Raw genomic sequence first — 27190 nt, forward strand, 5'->3', positions numbered from 1 at the left:
CCCCCGCCCCCACATCCCCCTCCCCTCACACCCCAGCGCCCCCTGTGCCCCCGCCCCCCACATCCCCCTCCCCTCACACCCCAGCGCTCCCTGTGCCCCCGCCCCCCACATCCCCCTCCCCTCACACCCCAGCGCCCCCTGTGCCCCCGCCCCCCACATCCCCCTCCCCTCACACCCCAGCGCCCCCTGTGCCCCCTCCCCCACATCCCCCTCCCCTCACACCCCAGCGCCCCCTGTGCCCCCGCCCCCCACATCCCCCTCCCCACACACCCCAGCGCCCCCTGTGCCCCCGCCCCCCCACATCCCCCTCCCCTCACACCCCAGCGCCCCCTGTGCCCCCTCCCCCACATCCCTCTCCCCTCACACCCCAGCGCTCCCTGTGCCCCCGCCCCCACATCCCCCTCCCCTCACACCCCAGCGCCCCCTGTGCCCCCGCCCCCACATCCCCCTCCCCTTACACCCCAGCGCTCCCTGTGCCCCCGCCCCCCACATCCCCCTCCCCTCACACCCCAGCGCCCCCTGTGCCCCCGCCCCCCACATCCCCCTCCCCTCACACCCCAGCGCCCCCTGTGCCCCCTCCCCCACATCCCCCTCCCCTCACACCCCAGCGCCCCCTGTGCCCCCTCCCCCACATCCCCCTCCCCTCACACCCCAGCGCCCCTGTGCCCCCCGCCCCCACATCCCCCTCCCCTCACACCCCAGAGCTCCCTGTGCCCCCGCCCCCCACATCCCCCTCCCCTCACACCCCAGCGCTCCCTGTGCCCCCGCCCCCCACATCCCCCTCCCCTCACACCCCAGCGCCCCCTGTGCCCCCCGCCCCCACATCCCTCTCCCCTCACACCCCAGCGCTCCCTGTGCCCCCGCCCCCCACATCCCTCTCCCTTCACACCCCAGCGCCCCCTGTGCCCCCGCCCCCACATCCCCCTTCCCTCACACCCCAGTGCCCCCTGTGCCCCCTCCCCCCACATCCCCCTCCCCTCACACCCCAGCGCTCCCTGTGCCCCCCGCCCCCACATCCCCCTCCCCTCACATCCCAGCGCCCCCTGTGCCCCCGCCCCCCACATCCCCCTCCCCTCACACCCCAGCGCTCCCTGTGCCCCCGCCCCCACATCCCCCTCCCCTCACACCCCAGCGCTCCCTGTGCCCCCGCCCCCCACATCCCCCTCCCCTCACATCCCAGCGCTCCCTGTGCCCCTGCCCCCCACATCCCCCTCCCCTCACACCCCAGCGCTCCCTGTGCCCCCGCCCCCCACATCACCCCTCCCCTCACACCCCAGCGCTCCCTGTGCCTCCGCCCCCCCACATCCCCCTCCCCTCACACCCCAGCGCTCCCTGTGCCCCCGGCCCCCACATCCCCCTCCCCTCACACCCCAGCGCTCCCTGTGCCCCTGCCCCCCACATCCCCCTCCCCTCACACCCCAGTGCTCCCTGTGCCCCCCAGCCCCCCTCACACAGGGGAGAGGTGATAACCCATCCCCCACCTCCCCTCACACACCCCAGTGCTCCCTGTGCCCCCCCAGCCCCCTCACACAGGGGAGAGGTGATAACCCATCCCCCCCAGGCTCCCCCAGTCCCAGAGGGCAGCCCCAGGCCAGGGCAGCCTGTCGCTCGGGTCCCAGCCCGGCGCTGGCCGGGTTGGCGCCAGTGGGCGGGTTGTCGGTGTGGGGGGGGGGGGCGGCTGAGAGCAGCCTGGGGAGGGGAGCGAATCGCACCCCGGTGTCACGGGCCTCCGGGCTCAGTGCATGGCCCCGCTGCTCCTGGGGCGAGGGCCGAGGGATGGAGGGTCCCTCCCCGCCGGGCCCTTCCTGTCCCCCTGCCCGCGGGGAGGGACCCGCCGCGAGTCCCCTGCCCGTGCCCGGCTCCCAGGCTGGCCTGAGCGTCCCCCGCCAGGCTCCCCGGCTGTGGGTGGCCCCCCAGGCATTGTCAGCGCTTTGCTGCTGCTCCCCTGCCCGGCCCCCGCGGCTCCCGCCCCCCAGCCCGTCTCCTCCCTGCCCGGGCACGGTCCCACCGGCCCCCGCGGCTCCCGCCCGCCAGCCCGTCTCCTCCCCGCACGCCCACGGTCCCACCGGCCCCCGCGGCTCCCGCCCGCCAGCCCGTCTCCTCCCCACACGCCCACGGTCCCACCGGCCCTCGCGGCTCCCGCCCCCCAGCCCGTCTCCTCCCCGCACGCGCACAGTCCCACCGGCCCCCGCGGCGCCCGCCCCCCAGCCCGTCTCCTCCCCACACGCCCACGGTCCCACCGGCCCCCGCGGCTCCCGCCCGCCAGCCCGTCTCCTCCCCGCACGCCCACGGTCCCACCGGCCCCCGCGGCTCCCGCCCCCCAGCCCGTCTCCTCCCCACACGCCCACGGTCCCACCGGCCCCCGCGGCTCCCGCCCCCCAGCCCGTCTCCTCCCCACACGCGCACAGTCCCACCGGCCCCCGCGGCTCCCGCCCCCCAGCCCGTCTCCTCCCCACACGCGCACAGTCCCACCGGCCCCCGCGGCTCCCGCCCCCCAGCCCGCCTCCTCCCCACACGCCCACGGTCCCACCGGCCCCCGCGGCGCCCGCCCCCCAGCCCGTCTCCTCCCCACACGCCCACGGTCCCACCGGCCCCCGCGGCTCCCGCCCCCCAGCCCGTCTCCTCCCCACACGCCCACGGTCCCACCGGCCCCCGCGGCTCCCGCCCCCCAGCCCGTCTCCTCCCCACACGCGCACAGTCCCACCGGCCCCCGCGGCTCCCGCCCCCCAGCCCGTCTCCTCCCCACACGCGCACAGTCCCACCGGCCCCCGCGGCTCCCGCCCCCCAGCCCGTCTCCTCCCCACACGCCCACGGTCCCACCGGCCCCCGCGGCGCCCGCCCCCCAGCCCGTCTCCTCCCCACACGCCCACGGTCCCACCGGCCCCCGCGGCTCCCGCCCCCCAGCCCGTCTCCTCCCCACACGCCCACGGTCCCACCGGCCCCCGCGGCTCCCGCCCCCCAGCCCGTCTCCTCCCCACACGCCCACGGTCCCACCGGCCCCCGCGGCTCCCGCCCCCCAGCCCGTCTCCTCCCCACACACACACGGTCCCACCGGCCCCCGCGGCTCCCGCCCCCCAGCCCGTCTCCTCCCCACACGCGCACAGTCCCACCGGCCCCCGCGGCTCCCGCCCCCCAGCCCGTCCCCTCCCCACACGCCCACGGTCCCACCGGCCCCCGCGGCTCCCGCCCCCCAGCCCGTCTCCTCCCCACACGCCCACGGTCCCACCGGCCCTCGCGGCTCCCGCCCCCCAGCCCGTCTCCTCCCCACACGCGCACAGTCCCACCGGCCCCCGCGGCTCCCGCCCCCCAGCCCGTCTCCTCCCCACACGCCCACGGTCCCACCGGCCCCCGCGGCTCCCGCCCCCCAGCCCGTCTCCTCCCCACACGCCCACGGTCCCACCGGCCCCCGCGGCTCCCGCCCCCCAGCCCGTCTCCTCCCCACACACACACGGTCCCACCGGCCCTCGCGGCTCCCGCCCCCCAGCCCGTCTCCTCCCCACACGCGCACAGTCCCACCGGCCCCCGCGGCGCCCCCGCCCCCCAGCCCGTCTCCTCCCCACACACACACGGTCCCACCGGCCCCCGCGGCTCCCGCCCGCCAGCCCGTCTCCTCCCCACACGCCCACGGTCCCACCGGCCCCCGCGGCTCCCGCCCCCCAGCCCGTCTCCTCCCCACACGCGCACAGTCCCACCGGCCCCCGCGGCGCCCGCCCCCCAGCCCGTCTCCTCCCCACACACACACGGTCCCACCGGCCCCCGCGGCTCCCGCCCGCCAGCCCATCTCCTCCCTGCCCGGGCACGGTCCCACCGGCCCTCGCGGCTCCCGCCCCCCAGCCCGTCTCCTCCCCACACGCGCACAGTCCCACCGGCCCTCGCGGCTCCCGCCCCCCAGCCCGTCTCCTCCCCACACGCGCACAGTCCCACCGGCCCTCGCGGCTCCCGCCCCCCAGCCCGTCTCCTCCCCACACGCGCACAGTCCCACCGGCCCCCGCGGCGCCCGCCCGCCAGCCCGTCTCCTCCCCACACGCCCACGGTCCCACCGGCCCTCGCGGCTCCCGCCCCCCAGCCCGTCTCCTCCCCACACGCGCACAGTCCCACCGGCCCCCGCGGCGCCCGCCCCCCAGCCCGTCTCCTCCCCACACGCCCACGGTCCCACCGGCCCCCGCCCACCAGCCCGTCTCCTCCCCGCACGCGCACGGTCCCACCGGCCCCCGCGGCTCCCGCCCCCCAGCCGTCTCCTGAAATGCCGGCCGAGCCCGTCTCCTCCCCGCACGGTCCCACCGGCCCCCGCGGCGTGAGCGCCCGGAGCATCCGCCTTCCAGAGCCCCGGGCCGCTCGCTGCGAGACTCGGGCCCGTCCAGAACTGGCCGCGTTTTGTCCACCCCCACCTGCCCGGGGAGCTCCGCCCCCGCGCCCGGCTCACCCAGGACGTTGGAGTTCTTGAGCAGGTGCAGCTGGTGCGCCAGGTCGTGCAGGGTGCCGTTGAGGGCCCGGGCGCCGCGCTGCAAGGTGCCCAGGGCGTGGCTGGCGTCGTAGTTCTCGTCCTGCGCCGTGGTCAGCTCGCCCTCCAGCTGGGTCAGCGTCTCTGTGGCCTCGCCCATGCGCTCCCTGTGGGCCGGCAGAGTGAGGCCGGGGACAGTGTCTACCTTGCTCCTGCCCTTCCGGGGGGGAGCCTGCGTAGCCCATGCCCAGGCCACGGCCAGACGCTGGCCCGCGCTCACCGCAACTCCTCCATGGTGCGCATCAGCCGGGCCACGGCCCCCGCAGTGGCGTTGCGGGCGTCCACGATGGCCTGCGCCACGCCCAGCTTCTCCTCCAGCTGGCGGAAGCGCCTCTCGAAGGCCCCCGCAATGCCCGTGTGCCGGATGTGCTGGGCACGCAGCGCCAGGCCCCGGGCGCGGGCAGCCAGGTCCTGCACCACGCGGTCCCAGTCCCCGAAGCACTGGTGGCAGGGCTGGCAGTCGGGGAAGGCACCGGAGAAGCCGCGGGCGCACTGGTCGCAGCGGACGCCGGACAGCCCCTGGCGGCAGGAGCAGTGCCCGGTGGCCCGGTGACACTGGGGGCTCTCGATGCCTCGGGGGTCGCAGTCACAAGCTGGGGAAGACAGAGACCCGTCAGCCAGCGCCTGGGGCCATGCGGGGCACAGGACTCCCGCCCCGGCACTCACCTCGGCACTGCAGGCTGGGCTCGCCCCAGTGCTGCTCCTGGCAGTCGGTGCAGGCGCGGCCCCCGAAGCCCGGCCGGCAGGGGCACTGCCCTGTGAACTGAGACACCCGCTGGCTCTGATCAGCACGTCCAGGGCCTCGCCCGGCCCCTGCCCCCACCCTGGGGCCACGCCATGGGCAGGGACTGGGCCCCTCGCCTCCTCTGGTCCCAGCTCCAACCTACTCCAGGCTCTATGGCCCAGGGGGAATAGTCTGCTTTGTGCCTCAGTTTCCCCACTGTGCTGCATTGCTCCGGGGGGGGGGGGAGGAGCTGCAGAGCAACGTGGGCCCTGGTGCCCGTGTCAGGGATGGCAGGAGGTTGGCCTGGGGAATTCCCCAAGGATGGCCCACCCACAGCGGGACTGGGCGACACCAAGGGGCGCTGCTCTATTGGCTGCCCTGCGGGCTCCCTGGACAGGGGGCAGAGCCCATGGGGCGCAGCAGTCTCCCATGTAAGGAGCAGGGCAGCCCCGGCAGGCCTAACCCCCCGCCCGGCCTCGCCCGCGGGCTCTCACCTGGTTGCAGGCCGGCGCCAGCGCGTGCTGCGGGTGGCAGGCGCAGGGCTCGCAGCCTGTGCCGCTGGCCAGGTTCCAGAAGTTGGGGGCGCAGCGGTCACAGCTCTGCCCCTGGACGTGGGGCAGGCATTGGCACTGCCCGCTGTGCTGCTCACATCGGCACCCGTCCTGCGCCGTGCACTCACCGGGGACCGTGCCCAGGGCGTTGCAGGAGCAGCCTGGGACCACACAGCAGGGCATGAGCTGGGAAGGGGACCCAGCAAAGGCTGGTGCGGGGAGCAGGGGGCAGGGCGTGGGGCACGGTTGCAGGGGGCGGGGCAGGGCAGGGTGGCAGGGGGCGGGGCAGGACAGGGGGCAGGGTGGCAGGGGGCGGGGCAGGACAGGGGGCAGGGTGGCAGGTGGCTGGGCAGGGTGATGTGCAGCGGGGCAGGGCAGGGCAGGGTGGCAGGGCAGAAGGCAGGGTGACGCAGGGTGGGGCAGGAGGCAGGGGGCGGGGCAGGGTGATGTGGGGCGGGGCAGGAGGCAGGGAGCGGGGCAGGGTGACGCGGGGCGGGGCAGGAGGCAGTGGGCGGGGCAGGGTGATGTGGGACGGGGCAGGAGGCAGGGGGCGGGGCTGGAGGCAGGGGGCGGGGCAGGGTGACAGGGGGCGGGGCCGGAGGCAGGGGGTGGGGCCGGAGGCAGGGGCGGGGCCGGAGGCGGGGCCGGAGCCGGAGGCAGGGGGCGGGGCCGGGAGGCAGGGGGCGGGGCAGGGTGACGCGGGGCGGGGCCGGAGGCAGGGGGCGGGGCCGGAGGCAGGGGGCGAGGCAGGGTGACGCGGGGCGGGGCAGGAGGCAGGGGGCGGGGCTGGAGGCAGGGGGCGGGGCAGGGTGACAAGGGGCGGGGCGGGAGGCAGGAGGCGGAGGCAGGGGGCGGGGCAGGAGGCAGGGGGAGGAGGCAGGGGCGGGGCAGGAGGCGGGGCCGGAGGCAGGGGCGGGGCAGGAGGCGGAGCAGGAGGCGGGGCCGGAGGCAGGGGCGGGGCAGGAGGCAGGGGGCGGGGCCGGGGCGGGGCCGGACTCACGCCGGCAGCTGTGGCGGGCGGCGTCGCCGTAGAAGCCGGCCCGGCAGCGCTGGCAGTGCTCCCCCTCCGTGTGGTGCAGACAGCGCAGGCAGCGCCCCGAGCGCGGCTCACAGGCGCCCGCGTCCAGCGTGTCGATGTTGCCGTGACACTGGCAGGGCTGGCAGCGCCCGCCGGCCTGCCCGGGGTTCCCGTAGTAGCCGGGGGCGCACTCCTCACAGCGCAGGCCTGCGGGGGGGGGGGGGAGTCAGCACCGCCCGGGGGAGCGTGGGCTGGCAGCCCCCACAGTGCCCCATGGGGAGGAGGGCAGAGTGCAGCCAGAGAGCGGGGGCGGGGCAAAGGGGGCAGCCGGGGGGCTCGCGGCTCAGGTGGGGCAGCCGAGGGCCGTAGGGCTGTGAGGGGCTGGGCCCAGGTTCCTGGCGCAGCCGGGCAGGGCTCAGCCACGGGGCCAGGCCGGCCCGGCCAGCAGGGGGCGCTCACCTGTGTAGCCGGCGCTGCAGGTGCAGACCACCTGGCGGGAGCGGGCGTCCTGGTGGCAGGAGCTGGCGAAGTGGCGGGCGCTGCCGGGCCCATCCGGGCAGGGGCAGGGGCGGCAGCGCCCCCCCGAGGCCAGCGTGGGGCTCCCGTAGTAGCCGGCCGCGCACCTGCGGGGAGGCAGTGAGAGCCGGGCCAGAGCAGAGCCCAGACCCGGGCCCCCGCTGGGGTGTGAGCGCCTGGGCACGGCCAGCCGGGCAAACCGAGCCGCTCCTTGCCCTGCCCACCCCCGCGGACGGGACAGCCCCCCCGCCTGCCCCAGGGGAGCCCCGCCAACCCCCGCGGATCCCCCCGCCCGTCCCTGGAGAGCCCCCCCCACCAGCCTCTGCAGTCCCCCCCGCCAGCCCCGGGAGAGCCCCACCGTCCCCCGTGGACCCCCCCCGCTGGCCCCAGGGGAGCCCCGCCGGCCCCCGCAGACCCCCCGCCAGCCCCAGGAGAGCCCCACCAGCCCCTGCAGTCCCCCCTGCCAGCCCCAGGAGAGCCCCGCTGGCCCCCGCAGGACCCCCCGCCCCAGCCCCAGGAGAGCCCCACCAGCCCCTGCAGTCCCCCTGCCAGCCCCAGGAGAGCCCCACCAGCCCCTGCAGACCCCCCCCGCCCTCCCTGGAGAGCGCCCCCCCGGCCCTGGGAGAGCCCCCCCTGCCCCCACAGACCCCCCCCGCCAGTCCCAGGAGAGCACCCCCCCACCGGCCCTGGGAGAGTCCCAGTGGGCCCCGCAGCCTGCACCTCTGGCATCGGTCGCCGTCCGTGTGGTCGCGGCAGCGCAGGCAGCTGCCGGTGCGCGGGTCGCACTCCTCGGCGTGCCCGTTGCACTGGCAGGGCTGGCAGCGGGGGAAGCCCCAGGAGCCGGGCTGGCAGCGGTCGCAGCGGGGCCCGGCGGCGCCCGCCCGGCAGGGGCACTGCCCACTGAGGCTGTCGCAGAAGCTGCTCAGGGCTCCGTCGCTGCTGCACTGGCAGGCTGCAAGGGAGGGGCACAGGAGGTGGGGGGCCCCCTGGGAACCGGGGCCCTCACCCCACACCCCCCTGGGTGCGCGGGGCGCACTGGGGCCTCTCCTCCGGGGCTGGGAGGGAGGGGCAGAGCTGGTGGGGGGCGGGAGCCTCACTCACCTCGACACCCGCTGGGCCCAAAGCCGAAGGTGCCCGGGGAGCAGCGGTGGCAGCGGCGCCCCATCACGCTGGGCTTGCACCGGCACTGCCCCCCATGGGGGTCGCACTCGGAGCTCAGCGAGCCCTGGGGGTCGCACAGGCAGGCTGGGGGCAGACAGGCGAGGCGTGACCCACGGGCACAGGAAATCCCCCGGGAATGGGAACAAGCCCTCCCCCCCCGGAAAATCCCGCCCGGAACGAGAGCAGCCCCCCCGGAAAATCCCGCCCGGAACGAGAGCAGCCCCCCCCGGAAAATCCCGCCCGGAACGAGAGCAGCCCCCCCCGGAAAATCCCACCCGGAACGAGAGCAGCCCCCCCCGGAAAATCCCGCCCGGAACGAGAGCAGCCCCTCCCGGAAAATCCCGCCCGGAACGAGAGCAGCCCCCCCCCGGAAAACCCCGCCCGGAGCCGAGGCCAAGGGGCACTCACGCAGCGCCCCCCCGTGCAGGATGGCCGACATGCTGGTGAGCAGGCGGGCGCAGACGTCGCTGACGGGCGCCTTGCCCACGGGCCGGGCATGCTGAGCACAGCGATGCCGCTCGAACAGCTCCCTGCGCTCCGTGGCGGCCGCGTCGCCCGCACTGAACATCTCCATGGAGGCGGAGCGCGGCACGAGCACCAGCTGGGGAGAGACGCCAGCGGGTCGGTGTCACCCCACTGGACTGGGAGGGGAGCAGCCCCCAGAGTGGTACAAAGGGGCCATGTGGGGTGTCAAACGAAAGCATGTCTTCGACAGTCTGCACGTGCCGCTCGTGTGACTCTACCCTGCGGGTGGAGCTAGCGCCCTGTGCGCTGTGCGGATACCGAATGTGGCTGAGCCATGGGCAAAGCTCAGCCTAGGGACACGCTAACGAGCAAGTCTCCGTGGAACAATGGCCCTCTATGGGCCAAGGACACCCCTCAAGAGTGGGGACGGATACCTGGGGGCTGCCAGCAGGGGACACAGGGACAGGCCGCTGGCCTGGTGACCCGCTGCGGCCAAGAAGAGACCAGGAAGGAGGCATAAAGATGCCATGTGGTGGACTCCATCTTGGTCTTCAGCTCCACTTCTGACCCCAGATGCGGCCTCGCAGGGACTCTCAAGCGGGGAAGAGCTGGGGACCCATCCTGGCGTAGGATGTGCACCAAGGACTCTTAAGCCAGCAGCTGTAACATCTCTGCTAGAGCCTGCATCGAGAACTGGGAGATTCGATGCATGTAACGTACGATACTGTGACAACCTCACTCTCAGGCTTTTCTTTCCTTTAGTAATAAACCTTTAGATGTTAGATTCTAAAGGATTGGCTCAGCGTGATTTGTGGGTAAGGTCCAGAGGGGAAATTGACCAGGGATCTGTGGCTGGTTTCTTGGAACCGGACAGAACTTGTTCGGGGTAGGTGGGATTGGGTGCTAGGACCCCCCCACCTGTGTATAGGCCCGGGGCCATCTGGGGCACGGATATTGCTGGGGTGTCGGGGGGGGGGGCGGTTTGCTTGAGAGGCTTCTGCCTGGCCAGATCGGCAGCGGAAGCGCTCGGTGGGACTGGTGTGTGGCCTGTTTGGGAAGGTCTCCGGACTGGGGCTGTGAGGAGCCCGAATTTGAGCAATTCGCCCTGAGCGGTGCCCAGCCCCGGCCCAGCCCGTCACATTCGTCACTGGGCTCACAGACACCCCAGGAGGGCTACGCGGTGCCCGGCTCACCCCTCGGCCCTGCCGCCTGGGCGCTGGCTCCCCGGGCCCACAGACACCCCAGGAGGGCTACGCGGTGCCCGGCTCACCCCTCGGCCCTGCCGCCTGGGCGCTGGCTCCCCGGGCCCACAGACACCCCAGGAGGGCTACGCGGTGCCCGGCTCACCCCCCGGCCCTGCCGCCTGGGCGCTGGCTCCCCGGGCCCACAGACACCCCAGGAGGGCTACGCGGTGCCCGGCTCACCCCTCGGCCCTGCCGCCTGGGCGCTGGCTCCCCGGGCCCACAGACACCCCAGGAGGGCTACGCGGTGCCCGGCTCACCCCCCGGCCCTGCCGCCTGGGCGCTGGCTCCCCGGGCCCACAGACACCCCAGGAGGGCTACGCGGTGCCCGGCTCACCCCTCGGCCCTGCCCCCTGGGCGCTGGCTCCCCGGGCCCACAGACACCCCAGGAGGGCTACGCGGTGCCCGGCTCACCCCTCGGCCCTGCCGCCTGGGCGCTGGCTCCCCGGGCCCACAGACACCCCAGGAGGGCTACGCGGTGCCCGGCTCACCCCTCGGCCCTGCCGCCTGGGCGCTGGCTCCCCGGGCCCACAGACACCCCAGGAGGGCTACGCGGTGCCCGGCTCATCCCTCGGCCCTGGGGAGGCGGCTGGGAACCGACCCGCAGGCCCCCAGGGCCGGTGCCCCCAGGGCGCGGCCAGGCCCCTGGCTCGTGGGGCGGGAGTGCGGCCGTCAGGCGGGCAGCAGAACGCCGGGTGCCCTCCGCGTGGCAAGGGCAGAACAGGCTTTGCCTTCCCGCCTGCTCCTGACCCGACGCCCTTGGCCCAGGCCGGGGGCTGGGAAGGGTTTGGGACCCCTCCTGCCATGGGCCGTGCTCCAGGGACTGGCCAGTTGGTCCCAGCTGGGCTCAGAGCCTGCGGCAGGGACCTGGGGATTGAGGGAGTCAAGTGCTGCCTCAGCCTCGCCCCCTCCTGCACCAACAACCCGCCCTGGGAGCGCGAACACCCCGACCCGGCCAGCGCCGTGCTGGGACCCGAGTGACAGGCTGCCCTGGCCCGGGGCTGCCCTCTGGGACTGGGGCATCCGGGGGGGGGGGGGGTGTATAACCTCTCCCGTGTGAGGGGGAGCTGGGGGGCACAGGGAACACGGGGGTGTGTGAGGGGAGGGGGGGGAATGGGTTATAATCTCTCCCCTGTGTAAGGGGGGTTGGGGGCACAGGGAGCACTGGGGTGTGTGAGGGGAGGGGGGATGGGTTATAACCTCTCCCCTGTGTAAGGGAGGCTGGGGGGGCACAGGGAGCACTGGGGTGTCTGGGGGGGATGGGTTATCACCTCTCCCCTGTGTGAGGGGGTTGGGGGGGCACAGGGAGCACTGGGGTGTCCGAGGGGAGGTGGGGGATGGGTTATCACCTCTCCCCTGTGTGAGGGGGGCTGGGGGGCACAGGGAACACTGGAGTGTCTGAGGGGAGGGGGGATGGGTTATCACCTCTCCCCTGTGTAAGGGGGGGCTGGGGGGCACAGGGAGCACTGGGGTGTCGAGGGGAGGTGGGGGATGGGTTATCACCTCTCCCCTGTGTGAGGGGGCTGGGGGGCACAGGGAGCACTGGGGTGTCTGAGGGGAGGTGGGGGATGGGTTATCACCTCTCCCCTGTGTAAGGAGGCTGGGGGGCACAGGGAGCACTGGGGTGTCTGAGGGGAGGTGGGGGATGGGTTATCACCTCTCCCCTGTGTGAGGGGGCTGGGGGGCACAGGGAGCACTGGGGTATCTGAGGGGAGGGGGGATGGGTTATCACCTCTCCCCTGTGTGAGGGGGCTGGGGGGCACAGGGAGCACTGGGGTGTCTGAGGGGCGGTGGGGGATGGGTTATAACCTCTCCCCTGTGTAAGGGGGGCGGGGGGGCACAGGGAGCACTGGGGTGTCTGAGGGGAGGTGGGGGATGGGTTATAACCTCTCCCCTGTGGAAGGAGGCTGGGGGGCACAGGGAGCACTGGGGTGTCTGAGGGGAGGTGGGGGATGGGTTATAACCTCTCCCCTGTGTAAGGGGGGCGGGGGGGCACAGGGAGCGCTGGGGTGTCTGAGGGGAGGGGGGATGGGTTATCACCTCTCCCCTGTGTGAGGGGGCTGGGGGGCACAGGGAGCACTGGGGTGTCTGAGGGGAGGGGGGATGGGTTATCACCTCTCCCCTGTGTGAGGGGGCTGGGGGGCACAGGGAGCACTGGGGTGTCTGAGGGGAGGGGGGATGGGTTATAACCTCTCCCCTGTGTGAGGAGGCTGGGGGGCACAGGGAGCGCTGGGGTGTCAAAGGGGTTTCCTGGGGGGCTCGCTGCTGGCGGGGTGGCAGCTGTCGTGCTCGGGGGGTGGCGGGTGCCGTTCAGTGGGGCCCCAGGCTTGGGCTGTAGGTAGCCGTGGGGCTGAGCCGGTTGCCCTGCGGCGGTGCCCCCAGACCACTCCTTCTTAGAGTCAGCCAGGGCCGGGTTGCCCGAGTGCCCTTGCCACAGCCCTGCGCCCTGCCCTGTGCCACCCGCAGGCCTGGCGTGGCCCCAGCTTCCTCCGCCCAGCATGGTCCCGCCCCCCGCTCACCGAGTCAAGCAGCACGCTGGCGCTGGGCCCGGCCGGGCGGGAGGAGGCGCGGGGGAGCTCCAGGCGCAGGGTGTACGTGACCCCTTGCTCCAGGCAGACGGGCTGGGGCAGCAGCACGAACCTGTGGGGACAGGTGGGACGTGGTGTCAGTACGTGGCTGGGGCTGTGGGCGACCCCTACTGGCCTCTGGCTGTGAGCACGGCCCAGCGCGGGGCCTTGAGGGCCCCATGACAGTGACCGACCGGTTAAGGGAAGGGAGGGAACAAAGGAAGGGAGGGTCTGTCTACACTAGCCCCCTAGTTCGAACTACCTGCACTCCTGTCCGTTGCACGAGGAGTAACGGTAGTTTGGAAGAGGAAGCCTAGTCTGAACTACCTAGTCCGTGCCGCGTGTAGCCGCGTGTAGCCGCGTGTAGCCGCGTGTAGCCGCATGTAGCTGCGTGTAGCCGCGTGTAGCCGCGTGTAGCCGCGTGTAGCCGCGGGCACGGAGTCCGAACTAGCGGACATTTAAAAATGGTGGCGCCGGGCAACATGCAAATGAAGCCCAGGAAATTCAAATCCCGGGCTTCATTTGCCACGCCGGTTGCCTATGTTACCACCCTAGTTCGAACTGGGGGGCCAGTGCAGACAGACCCGGAGTGTGGGGGGAAGGGGCAGTGTTCGGGCTGGAACCATGAAGGGGACAGACCAAGGAGGGGCTGGGAGCCTGAGGGGCCCAGGCAGCCCGGCCCTGACTCCCGTCACCACACCACTGGATCCTGGAGGGGCAATAACCCCCGTTCCACTGGCTGGAGGAGCCTGTTCTGGCTGCTCCGGGGGTGCAGGGTCGGGGGGACCCCCACGTGCCGTCACAGCCCCACATGCAGCCTTGCGAGGGGCAGCGAGCGGGGGGGGGGGGCTGACCCGTCCGGCCGTGGGGCGGGCACCAGGCTGCTAAGCTGGCGGTTTGGAACATCCCTGCCGAGCGCCTGCGCCCACCACTTGGGGACTGGTGCGTGATGTTGCCACGCGGGGGGTGTTTACTCGAGGGGCCCAGGCCCGCTGTGCTGGGCACTCCCTGGGCGCTGCGAGGGCTGGGGGTGACCCCAACTGGCCTGCGTCTGAGAGCACGGCCAGGGGGGCGTCCTGAGGGACCTCATGGCAGGTAGACCATGGCCCGGCCGGCTGTCACCTGAGCAGGGAAGGGGCCGACCAAAGGAGGGGGGTGGTCTGGAGAAGGGTCAGTCTTGGCTGGGCAAACATGGAGAGAAGAGACTGAGCTGAGTACTGGGGCTTGGGGGGGTGGACCCACTGAGTACTGGGGGCTGGAGGGGCTGGACCCACTGAGTACTGGGGACTGGGGGGGTGGACCCACTGAGTACTGGGGCTTGGGGGGGTGGACCCACTGAGTACTGGGGCTTGGGGGGGTGGACCCACTGAGTACTGGGGACTAGGGGGGGTGGACCCACTGAGTACTGGGGGCTGGGGGGGGTGGACCCACTGAGTACTGGGGGTTGGGGGGGGTGGACCCACTGACTACTGGGGCTTGGGGGGGTGGACCCACTGAGTACTGGGGGTGGGGGGGGTGGACCCACTGACTACTGGGGCTTGGGGGGGTGGACCCACTGAGTACTGGGGTTGGGGGGGTGGACCCACTGAGTACTGGGGACTAGGGGGGGTGGACCCACTGACTACTGGGGGTGGGGGGGTGGACCCACTGAGTACTGGGGCTTGGGGGGGTGGACCCACTGAGTACTGGGGACTAGGGGGGGTGGACCCACTGAGTACTGGGGGTGGGGGGGTGGACCCACTGAGTACTGGGGTTGGGGGGGGTGGACCCACTGAGTACTGGGGGTGGGGGGGTGGACCCACTGAGTACTGGGGACTAGGGGGGGTGGACCCACTGAGTACTGGGGGTGGGGGTGTGGACCCACTGAGTACTGGGGGTGGGGGTGTGGACCCACTGAGTACTGGGGCTTGGGGGGGTGGACCCACTGAGTACTGGGGGTGGGGGGGGTGGACCCACTGACTACTGGGGCTTGGGGGGGTGGACCCACTGAGTACTGGGGTTGGGGGGGGGGTGGACCCACTGAGTACTGGGGTTGGGGGGGGTGGACCCACTGAGTACTGGGGGCTGGGGGGGGTGGACCCACTGAGTACTGGGGGCTGGGGGGGGTGGACCCGCCCAAGGGGTCTGAGCCTGCCTGCCCCTCACTTGGGTGCCCGCCTAGAACCCAGGCTCGGCTGTGCCGCGCAGAGGCAATAGCCCCTCCCTAGCGCCTGGCTGGGGAGTCTCAGCGAGCTCGGTCGGGGTGCAGGGCCGGGGGCGCCCCACGCGCCGTCTCAGTGGTGTCAGGAGGGGTCGCGCTGCACCCGGGGGACGGAGCTTCCAGCAGCGAGTGCCGGGGCGCAGGAGCAGGAGGGGGCTTAGAGCCAGCAGTGCCGGGGCGCAGGAGCAGGAAGGGGCCTAGAGCCAGCAGTGCCGGGGCGCAGGAGCAGGAGGGGGCTTAGAGCCAGCAGTGCCGGGGCGCAGGAGCAGGAGGGGGCTTAGAGCCAGCAGTGCCGGGGCGCAGGAGCAGGAGGGGGCTTAGAGCCAGCAGTGCCGGGGCGCAGGAGCAGGAGGGGGCTTAGAGCCAGCAGTGCCGGGGCGCAGGAGCAGGAAGGGGCCTAGAGCCAGCAGTGCCGGGGCGCAGGAGCAGGAAGGGGCCTAGAGCCAGCAGTGCCGGGGCGCAGGAGCAGGAAGGGGCCTAGAGCCAGCAGTGCCGGGGCGCAGGAGCAGGAGGGGGCTTAGAGCCAGCAGTGCCGGGGCGCAGGAGCAGGAAGGGGCCTAGAGCCAGCAGTGCCGGGGCGCAGGAGCAGGAAGGGGCCTAGAGCCAGCAGTGCCGGGGCGCCGGAGCAGGAAGGGGCCTAGAGCCAGCAGTGCCGGGGCGCAGGAGCAGGAAGGGGCCTAGAGCCAGCAGTGCCGGGGCGCAGGAGCAGGAAGGGGCCTAGAGCCAGCAGTGCCGGGGCGCAGGAGCAGGAAGGGGGCTAGAGCCAGCAGTGCCGGGGCGCAGGAGCAGGAAGGGGCCTAGAGCCAGCAGTGCCGGGGCGCAGGAGCAGGAGGGGGCTTAGAGCCAGCAGTGCCGGGGCGCAGGAGCAGGAAGGGGCCTAGAGCCAGCAGTGCCGGGGCGCAGGAGCAGGAAGGGGCCTAGAGCCAGCAGTGCCGGGGCGCAGGAGCAGGAAGGGGCCTAGAGCCAGCAGTGCCGGGGCGCCGGAGCAGGAAGGGGCCTAGAGCCAGCAGTGCCGGGGCGCAGGAGCAGGAAGGGGCCTAGAGCCAGCAGTGCCGGGGCGCAGGAGCAGGAAGGGGCCTAGAGCCAGCAGTGCCGGAGGCAGAGCCAAGCGGTTCCTGGGAGTCGTGGGGGACCCCAAAACGCCGGCAGGACAGGAGCCGCAGCCCAGCTGCCCTCCCTTTGGCCCAGGAGGGGGCCGGTCTGCTGCATTCCCTGCGCCCGCAGCCCTCGAGCCACGCCCTGGCCAGGCGGCTGCACTGCCCCGAGCCACGCAGGCGCCCGCTCACCTGGCCCGAGGCGGCAGCGCCGTGGCCAGCCGGTCGTCGGCAGGGATGGTGTTCCCGCAGGCGCTGCTGGCCACGATAGGCCCGGGACGCAGCACCCGCAGCTTCACCTCCTCCCACGCCTCCGGGAGCTAGGGCAGGAGAGACCAGTCAGAGCCGGCAAGAGAGCAAGAGGGGCCGGCCTGGGCTCCAGCGGGCGTGGGGGGGGAGCGCTAATCTGAGCTGTCGGCGGGAGCGGGGGAGGGGCGAGCCGGCCGGGCCGTCGGCGGGAGCAGGGGAGTGGCGGGCCGGCTGGGCTGTCGGCGGGAGCAGGGGAGTGGCGGGCCGGCCGGGCTGTTGGCGGGAGCAGGGGGGGGGCGGGCCGGCCGGGCTGTTGGCGGGAGCAGGGGGGGGCGGGCCGGCCGGGCTGTCGGCGGGAGCAGGGGGGGGCGGGCCGGCTGGGCTGTCGGCGGGAGCAGGGGAGTGGCGGGCCGGCCGGGCTGTCGGCGGGAGCAGGGGAGTGGCGGGCCGGCCGGGCTGTCGGCGGGAGCAGGGGGGGGGCGGGCCGGCTGGGCTGTCGGCGGGAGCAGGGGAGTGGCGGGCCGGCCGGGCTGTCGGCGGGAGCAGGGGAGTGGCGGGCCGGCCGGGCTGTTGGCGGGAGCAGGGGGGGGGGCGGGCCGGCCGGGCTGTTGGCGGGAGCAGGGGGGGGGCGGGCCGGCCGGGCTGTCGGCGGGAGCGGGGGGGCGGGCCGGCTGGGGCTCACCCGCGGCTCGTAGCGGAGCAGCACGTCGTACTCCATGGAGGCGGGCACGTCGCTGACCAGGAACTCCACGGCGCCCCCCTCCTGCACGTGGGCGAAGCCGGCCCCTGTCCACGTGGCCGGCCGGCCCGCAGCCTGCGCTCGCTCCAGCACCGCGCCCTGCGCAAAGCAGCCATGACTGGCCTGCCCCTCACAGGGGCCCGGCTGGCCCTGCCCGCGGGCTGGCCTGGAGCCCAGGGGGGAAGGGGCCCGGCCTGCGGGGCCCCTGGCCAGGCAGCCTGGAAGCCGGGCTCCGAGCCCCACCAGCCCGGCCCCAGGGCCAGCCGGGGCAGGTGCTGCTGGGTCTGAGCCCCGGCCCAGGCTCCCCGGGGCCCCTGCCCCACGCTGGTGGCTGGCCCGGGGCTCCCCACTGACCTGGCGCAGCCGGGCCTCCTCCGCCTCGTAGGTGTAGTGGTCCAGGCGGGCGTGGAAGAAGCCGGCCTCCACCTGGCCGCACGTCCGGCCCACCATGTGGCTGCGGCACTGGCACTGCCCCGTCTCGGCGGCACACCTGGCGGCACAGCGGCATGAGGGCCCCGCGCTGGCAGCGCCCGCCCCCCGGCCCCCGCCAACTCACCGCGTGTCGCGGGCGCCTCCCACGTCGCACTCACAGGGGCGGCAGCCCAGCAGGGCGTGGCTGAGACCCCAGTGCTCGGGCTGGGGGGAGAGACTCTGTCAGGGGCCCGCCCGCCTCTGCCCCCCAGGCCCACCCACTTCTGTCCTCTGCCCCCCAGTCCCTGCCTGCCTCTGCCCCCCAGGCCCACCCACTTCTGTCCTCTGCCCCCCAGACCCTGCCCGCCTCTGCCCCCCGGGCCCCGCCCACTTCTGTCCTGTGCCCCCCAGTCCCTGCCTGCCTCTGCCCCCCAGGCCCACCCACTTCTGTCCTCTGCCCCCCAGTCCCTGCCTGCCTCTGCCCCCCAGGCCCACCCACTTCTGTCCTCTGCCCCCCAGTCCCTGCCTGCCTCTGCCCCCCAGGCCCACCCACTTCTGTCCTCTGCCCCCCAGACCCTGCCCGCCTCTGCCCCCCGGGCCCCGCCCACTTCTGTCCTGTGCCCCCCAGGCCCTGCCTGCCTCTGCCCCCCGGGCCCCGCCCACTTCTGTCCTGTGCCCCCCAGGCCCTGCCTGCCTCTGCCCCCGGGGCCCAGCCCACTTCTGTCCTGTGCCCCCCGGACCCGCCCACTTCTGTCCTGTGCCCCCCAGGCCCTGCCTGCCTCTGCCCCCCAGGCCCACCCACTTCTGTCCTCTGCCCCCCAGGCCCTGCCTGCCTCTGCCCCCAGGGCCCCGCCCACTTCTGTCCTGTGCCCCCCGGACCCGCCCACTTCTGTCCTGTGCCCCCCAGGCCCTGCCTGCCTCTGCCCCCCAGGCCCACCCACTTCTGTCCTGTGCCCCCCAGGCCCTGCCTGCCTCTGCCCCCCAGGCCCACCCACTTCTGTCCTCTGCCCCCCAGACTCTGCCTGCCTCTGCCCCCCGGACCCCCGCCTGCCTCTGCCCACCGGACCCCGCCCACTTCTGTCCTGTGCCCCCCAGGCCCTGCCTGCCTCTGCCCCCCAGGCCCACCCACTTCTGTCCTCTGCCCCCCAGGCCCTGCCTGCTTCTGTGCCCCGGACCCGCCCACTTCTGTCCTCTGCCCCCCAGACCCTGCCCGCCTCTGCCCCCCGGACCCGCCCACTTCTGTCCTGTGCCCCCCAGACTCTGCCTGCCTCTGCCCCCCGGACCCGCCCACTTCTGTCCTGTGCCCCCCAGGCCCTGCCTGCCTCTGCGCCCTGGACCCGCCCACTTCTGTCCTGTGCCCCCCAGACCCTGCCTGCCTCTGCCCCCCGGTGCCCCGCCTGCCTCTGCCCCCCGGACCTCCGCCTGCCTCTGCCCCCCGGACCCCGCCCACTTCTGTCCTGTGCTCCCCAGACCCTGCCTGCCTCTGCCCCCCGGACTCCACCCTCTTCTGTCCTCTGCCCCCCCCCGGGTCCCTGCCTGCTTCTGTCCCCCATCCGCTGGGACCCTGGCCTGCCTCGTGCAACCACACAAAGTGACAAAACGGGAATGTATTTTGTTTCCTCGGAATGCTGCACCTGCCTCAGTTTCCCTGTGCAGGGCCGGGGGCAAAGGGAGCGTGTCAACGCAGACCAGGGACTGGGACTGGAGGACTGGGCACCGACACTGCACCCTGGCGCCCCCCGCAGGAGGCGCTGGACAGGGCACCGGGAGCTGTCTGCCAAGGCAGGAGACAGAGTGCGGGGGGGGGGGTGAGTGGGCTGGGGGAGGGGGCAGTCTCCTGGCTCAGGACGTGGGGGGAGCCCCAGCCCCCCTGCTGGGCTTTGCCGGTCTCTGGGCTGCCCAAGGGAAGCCAGAGGGCCAGGGACGGGCGCTGCCCACTCACCAGGCACTGCTCGCAGTGGCGCCCGCTCACCAAGCGCCTGCAGAAACAGTCGCCAGTCGCGGGGTCGCACTGGGGCCCGGCCGACACCGTCCCCTGGGGGTGGCACCGGCAGCCTGGCACGGAGCACGTGTGTGTCACTGGGGGCCCCCAGGAGCCCCCCGCCAGCGCCCTGCCCCCTGCCAGCGCCCCCCCAGTACCCCGCCAGCCAGCACCCTCCCCCCACCAGTGCCCTGCCCCCTGCCAGCGCCCCCCCAGTACCCGCCAGCCAGCACCCTCCCCCCACCAGTGCCCTGCCCCCTGCCAGCGCCCCCCCAGTACCCACCAGCCAGCACCCTCCCCCCGCCAGCACCCTGCCCCCCGCCAGCGCCCTGCCCCCTGCCAGCGCCCCCCCAGTACCCACCAGCCAGCACCCTCCCCCCGCCAGCACCCTGCCCCCTGCCAGCGCCCCCCCAGTACCCACCAGCCAGCACCCCCCCCCGCCAGCGCCCTGCCCCCTGCCAGCGCCCCCCCAGTACCCACCAGCCAGCACCCTCCCCCCGCCAGCGCCCTGCCCCCTGCCAGCGCCCCCCCAGTACCCACCAGCCAGCACCCCCCCCCGCCAGCGCCCTGCCCCCTGCCAGCGCCCCCCCAGTACCCACCAGCCAGCACCCTCCCCCCGCCAGCACCCTGCCCCCTGCCAGTGCCCCCCCAGTACCCACCAGCCAGCACCCTCCCCCCGCCAGCGCCCTGCCTCCTGCCAGCGCCCCCCCAGTACCCCGCCAGCCAGCACCCTCCCCCCGCCAGCGCCCTGCCCCCTGCCAGCCAGCACCCTCCCCCCGCCAGCGCCCTGCCTCCTGCCAGCGCCCCCCCAGTACCCCGCCAGCCAGCACCCTCCCCCCCCCGCCAGCACCCTGCCCCCTGCCAGCGCCCCCCCAGTACCCCGCCACCGTCCCCCCGCCAGCACCCTCCGCCCGCCACCACCCCCGCAGTACCCACCAGCCAGCACCCTCCACCCGCCACCGCCCCCGCAGTACCCACCAGCCAGCACCCTCCCCCCACCAGCATCCCTCCCCCACCACCGCCCCCCGCCAGCACCCTGCCCCCTGCCAGCGCCCCCCCAGTACTCACCAGCCAGCACCCTCCCCCCACCAGCACCCTGCCCCCACCAGCGCCCCCCTAGCCAGCGCCCCCCCAGCCAGCACCCTCCCCCCACCAGCACCCTGCCCCCGCCCGCGCCCCTCCAGGCTGCTCCCTGGTGAGAGGGCGGTGGGACCCACGCTGGCAGCCCTGAGGGTTGTCCGCGCTGAGGCCGAAGAAGCCGGGTTTGCACTGGTCGCAGCGGGGGCCCTGCGCGTGCTCCTTGCAGCGGCACTGCCCGGCGATGAGCCCCCGCGCCGGGTCGTCCTGGGCATCGCAGACCCCGCCCTGCAGGGCGCCCGCCGGGTCACAGTCACAGGCTGCGGAGCCGCCAAAGGCAGAGTCAGACGGGGCCGGCCCTCGGCGCCGCACCCCCCCAGGCCCCGCCGGCGCCCCGCTCCCCGGCCCCTCACCTCGGCAGGCCCCCGGGTCCCGCAGGTCCCGCCCGGGGTCCCGGTAGTAGAAGGGCTTGCAGAGCTGGCAGCTGCGGCCCATGGTGTTGTGCTGGCAGTCGTCGCACACGCCCCCGCTGGCGTTGCCCGTGGCCAGGTACACGGCCATGTCGAAGTGGCACCGGCCCGAGTGCTGGTTACAGTCGCACTCTGCCGAGACACACCTCAGCCACGCCCCGGCCAGACCAGCCACGCCCCCCAGGCCACGCCCCGCCTACCCCAGCCTCACCAGCCACGCCCCCGCCCCCGCCACACCCCAGCATCACCAGCCACGCCGTCCCCCCAGGCCACGCCCCCGCCTACCCCAGCCTTACCAGCCACGCCCCCGCCCCCGCCACACCCCAGCATCACCAGCCACGCCGTCCCCCCAGGCCACGCCTCCGCCTACCCCAGCCTTACCAGCCACGCCCCCGCCCCCGCCACACCCCAGCATCACCAGCCACGCCGTCCCCCCAGGCCACGCCCCCGCCTACCCCAGCCTTACCAGCCACGCCCCCGCCCCCGCCACACCCCAGCATCACCAGCCACGCCGTCCCCCCAGGCCACGCCCCCGCCTACCCCAGCCTTACCAGCCACGCCCCCACCCCCGCCACACCCCAGCATCACCAGCCACGCCGCCCACCCAGGCCACGCCCCCACCCCCGCCACACCCCAGCATCGCCAGCCACGCCGTCCCCCCAGGCCACGCCCCCGCCTACCCCAGCCTTACCAGCCACGCCCCCGCCCCCGCCACACCCCAGCATCACCAGCCACGCCGTCCCCCCAGGCCACGCCCCCGCCTACCCCAGCCTTACCAGCCACGCCCCCGCCCCCGCCACACCCCAGCATCACCAGCCACGCCGTCCCCCCAGGCCACGCCCCCGCCTACCCCAGCCTTACCAGCCACGCCCCCGCCCCCGCCACACCCCAGCATCACCAGCCACGCCGTCCCCCCAGGCCACGCCCCGCCTACCCCAGCCTCACCAGCCACGCCCCCGCCCCCGCCACACCCCAGCATCACCAGCCACGCCATCCCCCCAGGCCACGCCCCCGCCTACCCCAGCCTTACCAGCCACGCCCCCGCCCCCGCCACACCCCAGCATCACCAGCCACGCCGTCCCCCTAGGCCACGCCCCGCCTACCCCAGCCTTACCAGCCACGCCCCCGCCCCCGCCACACCCCAGCATCACCAGCCACGCCGTCCCCCCAGGCCACGCCCCGCCTACCCCAGCCTCACCAGCCACGCCCCCGCCCCCGCCACACCCCAGCATCACCAGCCACGCCGTCCCCCCAGGCCACGCCCCCGCCTACCCCAGCCTCACCAGCCACGCCCCCGCCCCCGCCACACCCCAGCATCACCAGCCACGCCGCCCACCCAGGCCACGCCCCCACCCCCACCACACCCCAGCATCGCCAGCCACGCCGCCCACCCAGGCCACCCCCCCACCCCCGCCACACCCCAGCATCACCAGCCACGCCGTCCCCTCAGGCCACGCCCCCGCCTACCCCAGCCTTACCAGCCACGCCCCCGCCCCCGCCACACCCCAGCATCACCAGCCACGCCGTCCCCCAGGCCACGCCCCCGCCTACCCCAGCCTTACCAGCCACGCCCCCGCCCCCGCCACACCCCAGCATCACCAGCCACGCCGTCCCCCAGGCCACGCCCCCGCCTACCCCAGCCTTACCAGCCACGCCCCCGCCCCCACCACACCCCAGCATCGCCAGCCACGCCGCCCACCCAGGCCACGCCCCCACCCCCGCCACACCCCAGCATCGCCAGCCATGCCGCCCAGCCCCCAGCCCGGCACTCACTCCTGCAGGCGTTGGAGCTGCGTCCCTCGGCGGGGCGCCAGGGCAGGTCGTTGTAGAAGCTGTCGCAGTGCTCGCAGTTCAGGCCCTGCGTGTTGTGTCTGCAGGCGCATCTGCCATGCACCTGCCGGGGGCGTGCTGTGAGAGGCGGCCACGGCCCCACCAGACGCCAGCAAAGGGGCAGCCTGGCACCTGTGCACATTCCAGGCCCAGACCACGAGGGGCCGAGGCCTCGGTGGGTCCCTACCGCTGCCACGGGACCCCAGGCCTGCCCGGAAAGAAAGAGGCCGAGCCACGCCAGCCTGCGGGCACCCTCTCCTCTGTGCCCGGCCAACTGGGAGGGGGCAAGCCCCAGAGCCACCATGGGCCGACCCAGCCCTGCCCCAGGGAGGCCAGGCCAGCGGGGTGCCGGTGGGGGGGTGGGACGGGCAGCGCAGCCCTACCATGCCCTCGACGTTGGCCTGGGCCCCGGGGGCGGGCGCGCACTCGGCGGCGTGGCCGTAGCAGAAGCAGCTCCCGCGCAGCACCAGCTCGTAGAGCGCGTAGTAATACTTCTCCCGCAGCTCCGGGCGCGCGTCCAGCAGCGTGTCGCCCAGCGTGTGCAGCCGCGTCAGGTTCACCCGCAGGCTGGTGACGCGCAGCAGGTCTGGGGGCAGACGGCACCGGCTGGGCTTTGGCGCAGGGGCCCCGCGAGACCAGGGCTACGCGCCCCAAGACACCAGGGCAGCCCAGGCCAAGAGAGACGCCAGGCCGCCTTGGGGCCGGATCTGCCCCCCCAGAACCACCCGCGTCTCCCCGGGGCTCCCCTAGAGCCCCCTGCAATTCCTAGGGAGTCCCCCTAGAGTCCCCCCGCGTCTCCCCAGGGCTCCCCTAGAGCCCCCTGCAATTCCCCGGGAGTCCCCCTAGAGTCCCCCCGTGTCTCCCCAGGGCTCCCCTAGAGCCCCCTGCAATTCCCCGGGAGTCCCCCTAGAGTCCCCCCGTGTCTCCCCAGGGCTCCCCTAGAGCTCCCTGCAATTCCCCGGGAGTCCCCCTAGAGTCCCCCCGTGTCTCCCCAGGGCTCCCCTAGAGCTCCCTGCAATTCCCCGGGAGTCCCCCTAGAGTCCCCCCGCGAGCCCCATGCAATTCCCCGGGAGTCCCCCTAGAGTCCCCCCGTGTCTCCCCAGGGCTCCCCGCAATTCCTAGGGAGTCCCCCTAGAGTCCCCCCGCGAGCCCCATGCAATTCCCCAGGAGTCCCCCTAGAGTCCCTCCGTGTCTCCCCAGGGCTCCCCTAGAGCTCCCTGCAATTCCTAGGGAGTCCCCCTAGACCCCCCCCGCGTGTCCCCAGGGCCCCCCAAGCTGCCCCCAGCTCCCCAGGCCCGTCTGGGCGGAGGGAGCCCGGCCCGCGCTGTCCCTGGCGTTCCCGTCTGGCCCGCGGGGCCCTGCCCGGCCGGACTCACTCTGGATGGCCGGGCTGTAGGGGTCAGCAATGGGGATGGCTGGGTCCAGGACTCTGTAGATCACCTGGCACAGGGAGAAACGCCCGTCAGCCCGAGCGCCCGGCCAGGGCCCAGCGGAGCCCAGAGCGCTGCCCGGAGCCGGCTGCCTCCTCTCTGCCCCTCCAGCGCCCAGCGCGGCTTCGGGGCACGGTGCCCGGCTCGTCCCGCAGCACCGGGCCCAGGACAGGGCACCCCTCCGTCTTGAACAGCCGGCCCCTCCCCTCCCCCTTGGGACAGCCTCCCCCCTCCCTCGCCCGCGCTGGTCCGGCCCAGGGGCCGCGGGGCCCCGGGCAGGGAGCCCGGTGCAGCCGCCGGCCCCGCTCACCTCCCCCTCGGTGGAGGGCTCTATGTCGGAGTAGCGGGACTCGCAGATGACGTCGTCCGGGCGGCGCGGGGGCCCGCGTGAGGCGCCGGGGAAGGCCGAGGCGCAGTCGTAGGCGAAGTAGCGATAAACCGCCCAGGTGCGGCCGAAATCCGCCGAGCGCTCCACCAGCATGGCCGCCGGGCGGAAGGTCTGGAGAGAGACGGGGGCTGGGAGCCGCCGGCCGGGCCCGGGGCGGGGGGAGCTGGGGGTGCCGGCATGGCTGGGCGCGGGCAGGGTTTGGGGGAGAGCAGGGGGCCGTTGGTGCGAGGCGGCTGGCGCTGGGCGGGGTGGGAGCCGCAGGACATGGCCGGGGGTGAGGAAGGGCGGCCGGAGGGGACGCCCAGGAAGCTCCCCCCACGCCCCACGCCCAGCGGCTGGCAGGCTCGGCAGGCCCTGGGGCGCACGACAGGTGGGGGAGCCGGCAGGCACTGCGGGACCACGGCAGCACGGCCCTGCCACGCCCTGAGCACGCGGGGGGCTGGGGTGTGGTCTGCAGAGCCTCGGGCATCGGCAGGGCCCCTTCCTCAGGTCAATCGCACCGCACCGCCGCGCGCTGTCTGTCCGCGGGGCTGCGTCTGCGTCTGCCTGTGCGTGTCTGTGTCTGTACGGGGGTGTCTGCACTGCAGGGGTTTTCGAAAAACGTAGCCTTCTTTGGAAAATCTTCACCTGCGTCTAGACTGCAGCTGCGTTCTCTCAAAAGTAAATCTTTCGAAAAATGGTGCTATTGAACGCAAACTGCTTTTTGGAAAGAGAGCGGCTCGCTTTTTCAAAAAATCTGTTTGTAGTCTAGATGTAGTCTGTGAGTGTGCGTCTGCCCGTGTCTGCGTGTGCGTCTGCCTGTGCGTGCGTCTGCGTCTGCCTGTGTGTGCGTCTGCGTCTGCCTGTGCGTGCGTCTGCCTGTGCGTGCGTCTGCCTGTGCGTGCGTCTGCCTGTGCGTGCGTCTGCCTGTGTGTGCGTCTGCGTCTGCCTGTGCGTGCGTCTGCCTGTGCGTGCGTCTGCGTCTTCCTGTGTGTGCGTCTGCGTCTGCCTGTGTCTGCCTGTGCGTGTACGTGCGTCTGCCTGTGCGTGTGCGTGCGTCTGCCTGTGTCTGCGTCTGCGTCTGCCTGTGCGTGCGTCTGCGTCTGCGTCTGCCTGTGCGTGCGTCTGCAACTGCCTGTGCGTGCGTCTGCAACTGCCTGTGCGTGCGTCTGCAACTGCCTGTGCGTGCGTCTGCGTCTGCCTGTGCGTGCGTCTGCGTCTGCGTCTGCCTGTGTGTGCGTCTGCGTCTGCCTGTGCGTGCGTCTGCGTCTGCCTGTGCGTGCGTCTGCCTGTGCGTGCGTCTGCGTCTGCCTGTGCGTGCGTCTGCGTCTGCCTGTGCGTGCGTCTGCCTGTGCGTGCGTCTGCGTCTGCCTGTGTGTGCGTCTGCGTCTGCCTGTGTCTGCCTGTGCGTGTACGTGCGTCTGCCTGTGCGTGTGCGTGCGTCTGCCTGTGTCTGCGTCTGCGTCTGCCTGTGCGTGCGTCTGCGTCTGCCTGCGGATACAGGAGCCCTGAGCTGTGGGGCTGGGCCTGACCCCTTGCTGCCAAGGCTTTGGCAAATCGCCTGGCCTGGGGAGTCAGGACTCCATGGTAGGGAGGGCCCAGGGCCCCCAGGCTGGCAGCTGCGGCGCTCTCCTGGCCCGCGGGCCCTATGGGGGCCCCTGGCCCAGCCCCCAGGGTTGGATGGGAACAACGTGGGCACGGGGCAAAGCCCAACCCAGCCCCACACTGATGGGCCATGTAGTACAGGCCATGGGGCTCTGCCCAGGGCAGCTGGGGCCACACTGGGGGCGCTGGGGAGCAAAGCAGAACTAAAGGGAAAGGTGGGGTGGGCACCGAGCCGGGGTCAGATGCAGGCTGAGCTGGGGCAGAGGAGGAGGGTTGGGAAGCTGGGCTGGGCTGAGTGTCAGGTGGGGTGTGCTGGGAGGGCTGGGGGCAGGAGGAGGCTGGGGGGGAGCGGGGGCAGGAGGACGCTGGGGGGAGCGGGGGCAGGAGGAGGCTGGGGGAGCAGGGGCAGGATGGCGCTGGGGGGGAGCGGGGGCAGGAGGAGGCTGGGGGGGAGCGGGGGCAGGAGGAGGCTGGGGGGAGTGGGGGCAGGAGGAGGCTGGGGGGCCGGGGGGCAGGAGGAGACTGGGGGGAGTGGGGCAGGAGGAGGCTGGGAGGCCGGGGGGCAGGAGGAGGCTGGGGGGAGTGGGGGCAGGAGGAGGCTGGGGGGCCGGGGGGCAGGACGAGGCTGGGTGGGAGGAGCGGGGGACAGGAGGAGGCTGGGGGGCCGGGGGGCAGGAGGAGTCTGGGGGGAGCGGGGGCAGGATGGCGCTGGGTGGGGGGAGCGGGGGCAGGAGGAAGCTGGGGGAGCGGGCGCAGGATGGCGCTGGGTGGGGGGAACGGGGGGCAGGAGGAGGCTGGGGGCCGGGGGGCAGGGAGGAGTCTGGGGGGCTGGGGGGCAGGAGGAGGCTGGGGGGAGCGGGGGCAGGAGGAGGCTGGGGGGCTGGGGGCTGGGGGGCAGGAGGAGGCTGGGGGGCTGGGGGGCCGGGGGGCAGGAGGAGGCTGGGGAGGAGCGGGGGCAGGAGGAGGCTGGGGGGCCGGGGGGCAGGAGGAGAC

General features: G+C 74.1%; 1 protein-coding gene across 2 annotated transcripts in view; it reads right to left on the reverse strand.

The window, feature by feature from the left end:
* The window catches only part of LAMB2 (laminin subunit beta 2), a 51403-nt gene that overhangs the window by 18948 nt on the left and 5265 nt on the right, over window positions 1-27190 (reverse strand). The window contains exons 5-25 of one of the 2 annotated variants that reach the window (XM_089781302.1): window positions 24536-24794; window positions 24172-24235; window positions 23179-23381; window positions 22739-22859; window positions 20909-21097; window positions 20636-20815; window positions 19380-19492; window positions 17583-17662; window positions 17381-17516; window positions 16970-17125; window positions 16231-16358; window positions 12697-12817; window positions 8880-9072; window positions 8412-8555; window positions 8031-8262; window positions 7254-7417; window positions 6777-7001; window positions 5720-5937; window positions 5168-5264; window positions 4722-5094; window positions 4424-4608 (exon numbers count right to left, since the gene is read on the reverse strand). In XM_089781302.1, the coding sequence (XP_089637428.1) occupies window positions 4424-4608; window positions 4722-5094; window positions 5168-5264; window positions 5720-5937; window positions 6777-7001; window positions 7254-7417; window positions 8031-8262; window positions 8412-8555; window positions 8880-9072; window positions 12697-12817; window positions 16231-16358; window positions 16970-17125; window positions 17381-17516; window positions 17583-17662; window positions 19380-19492; window positions 20636-20815; window positions 20909-21097; window positions 22739-22859; window positions 23179-23381; window positions 24172-24235; window positions 24536-24794 (3581 nt within the window). Of the gene's footprint in view, window positions 1-4423; window positions 4609-4721; window positions 5095-5167; window positions 5265-5719; window positions 5938-6776; window positions 7002-7253; window positions 7418-8030; window positions 8263-8411; window positions 8556-8879; window positions 9073-12696; window positions 12818-16230; window positions 16359-16969; window positions 17126-17380; window positions 17517-17582; window positions 17663-19379; window positions 19493-20635; window positions 20816-20908; window positions 21098-22738; window positions 22860-23178; window positions 23382-24171; window positions 24236-24535; window positions 24795-27190 lie in introns of those variants that run through there. The other variant, XM_089781301.1, reaches the window with a different exon arrangement.

This window comes from Pelodiscus sinensis, chromosome 11 (assembly GCF_052426305.1).
Source record: "Pelodiscus sinensis isolate ZL-2025 chromosome 11, ASM5242630v1, whole genome shotgun sequence".
Classification (NCBI taxonomy): domain Eukaryota; kingdom Metazoa; phylum Chordata; order Testudines; family Trionychidae; genus Pelodiscus; species Pelodiscus sinensis.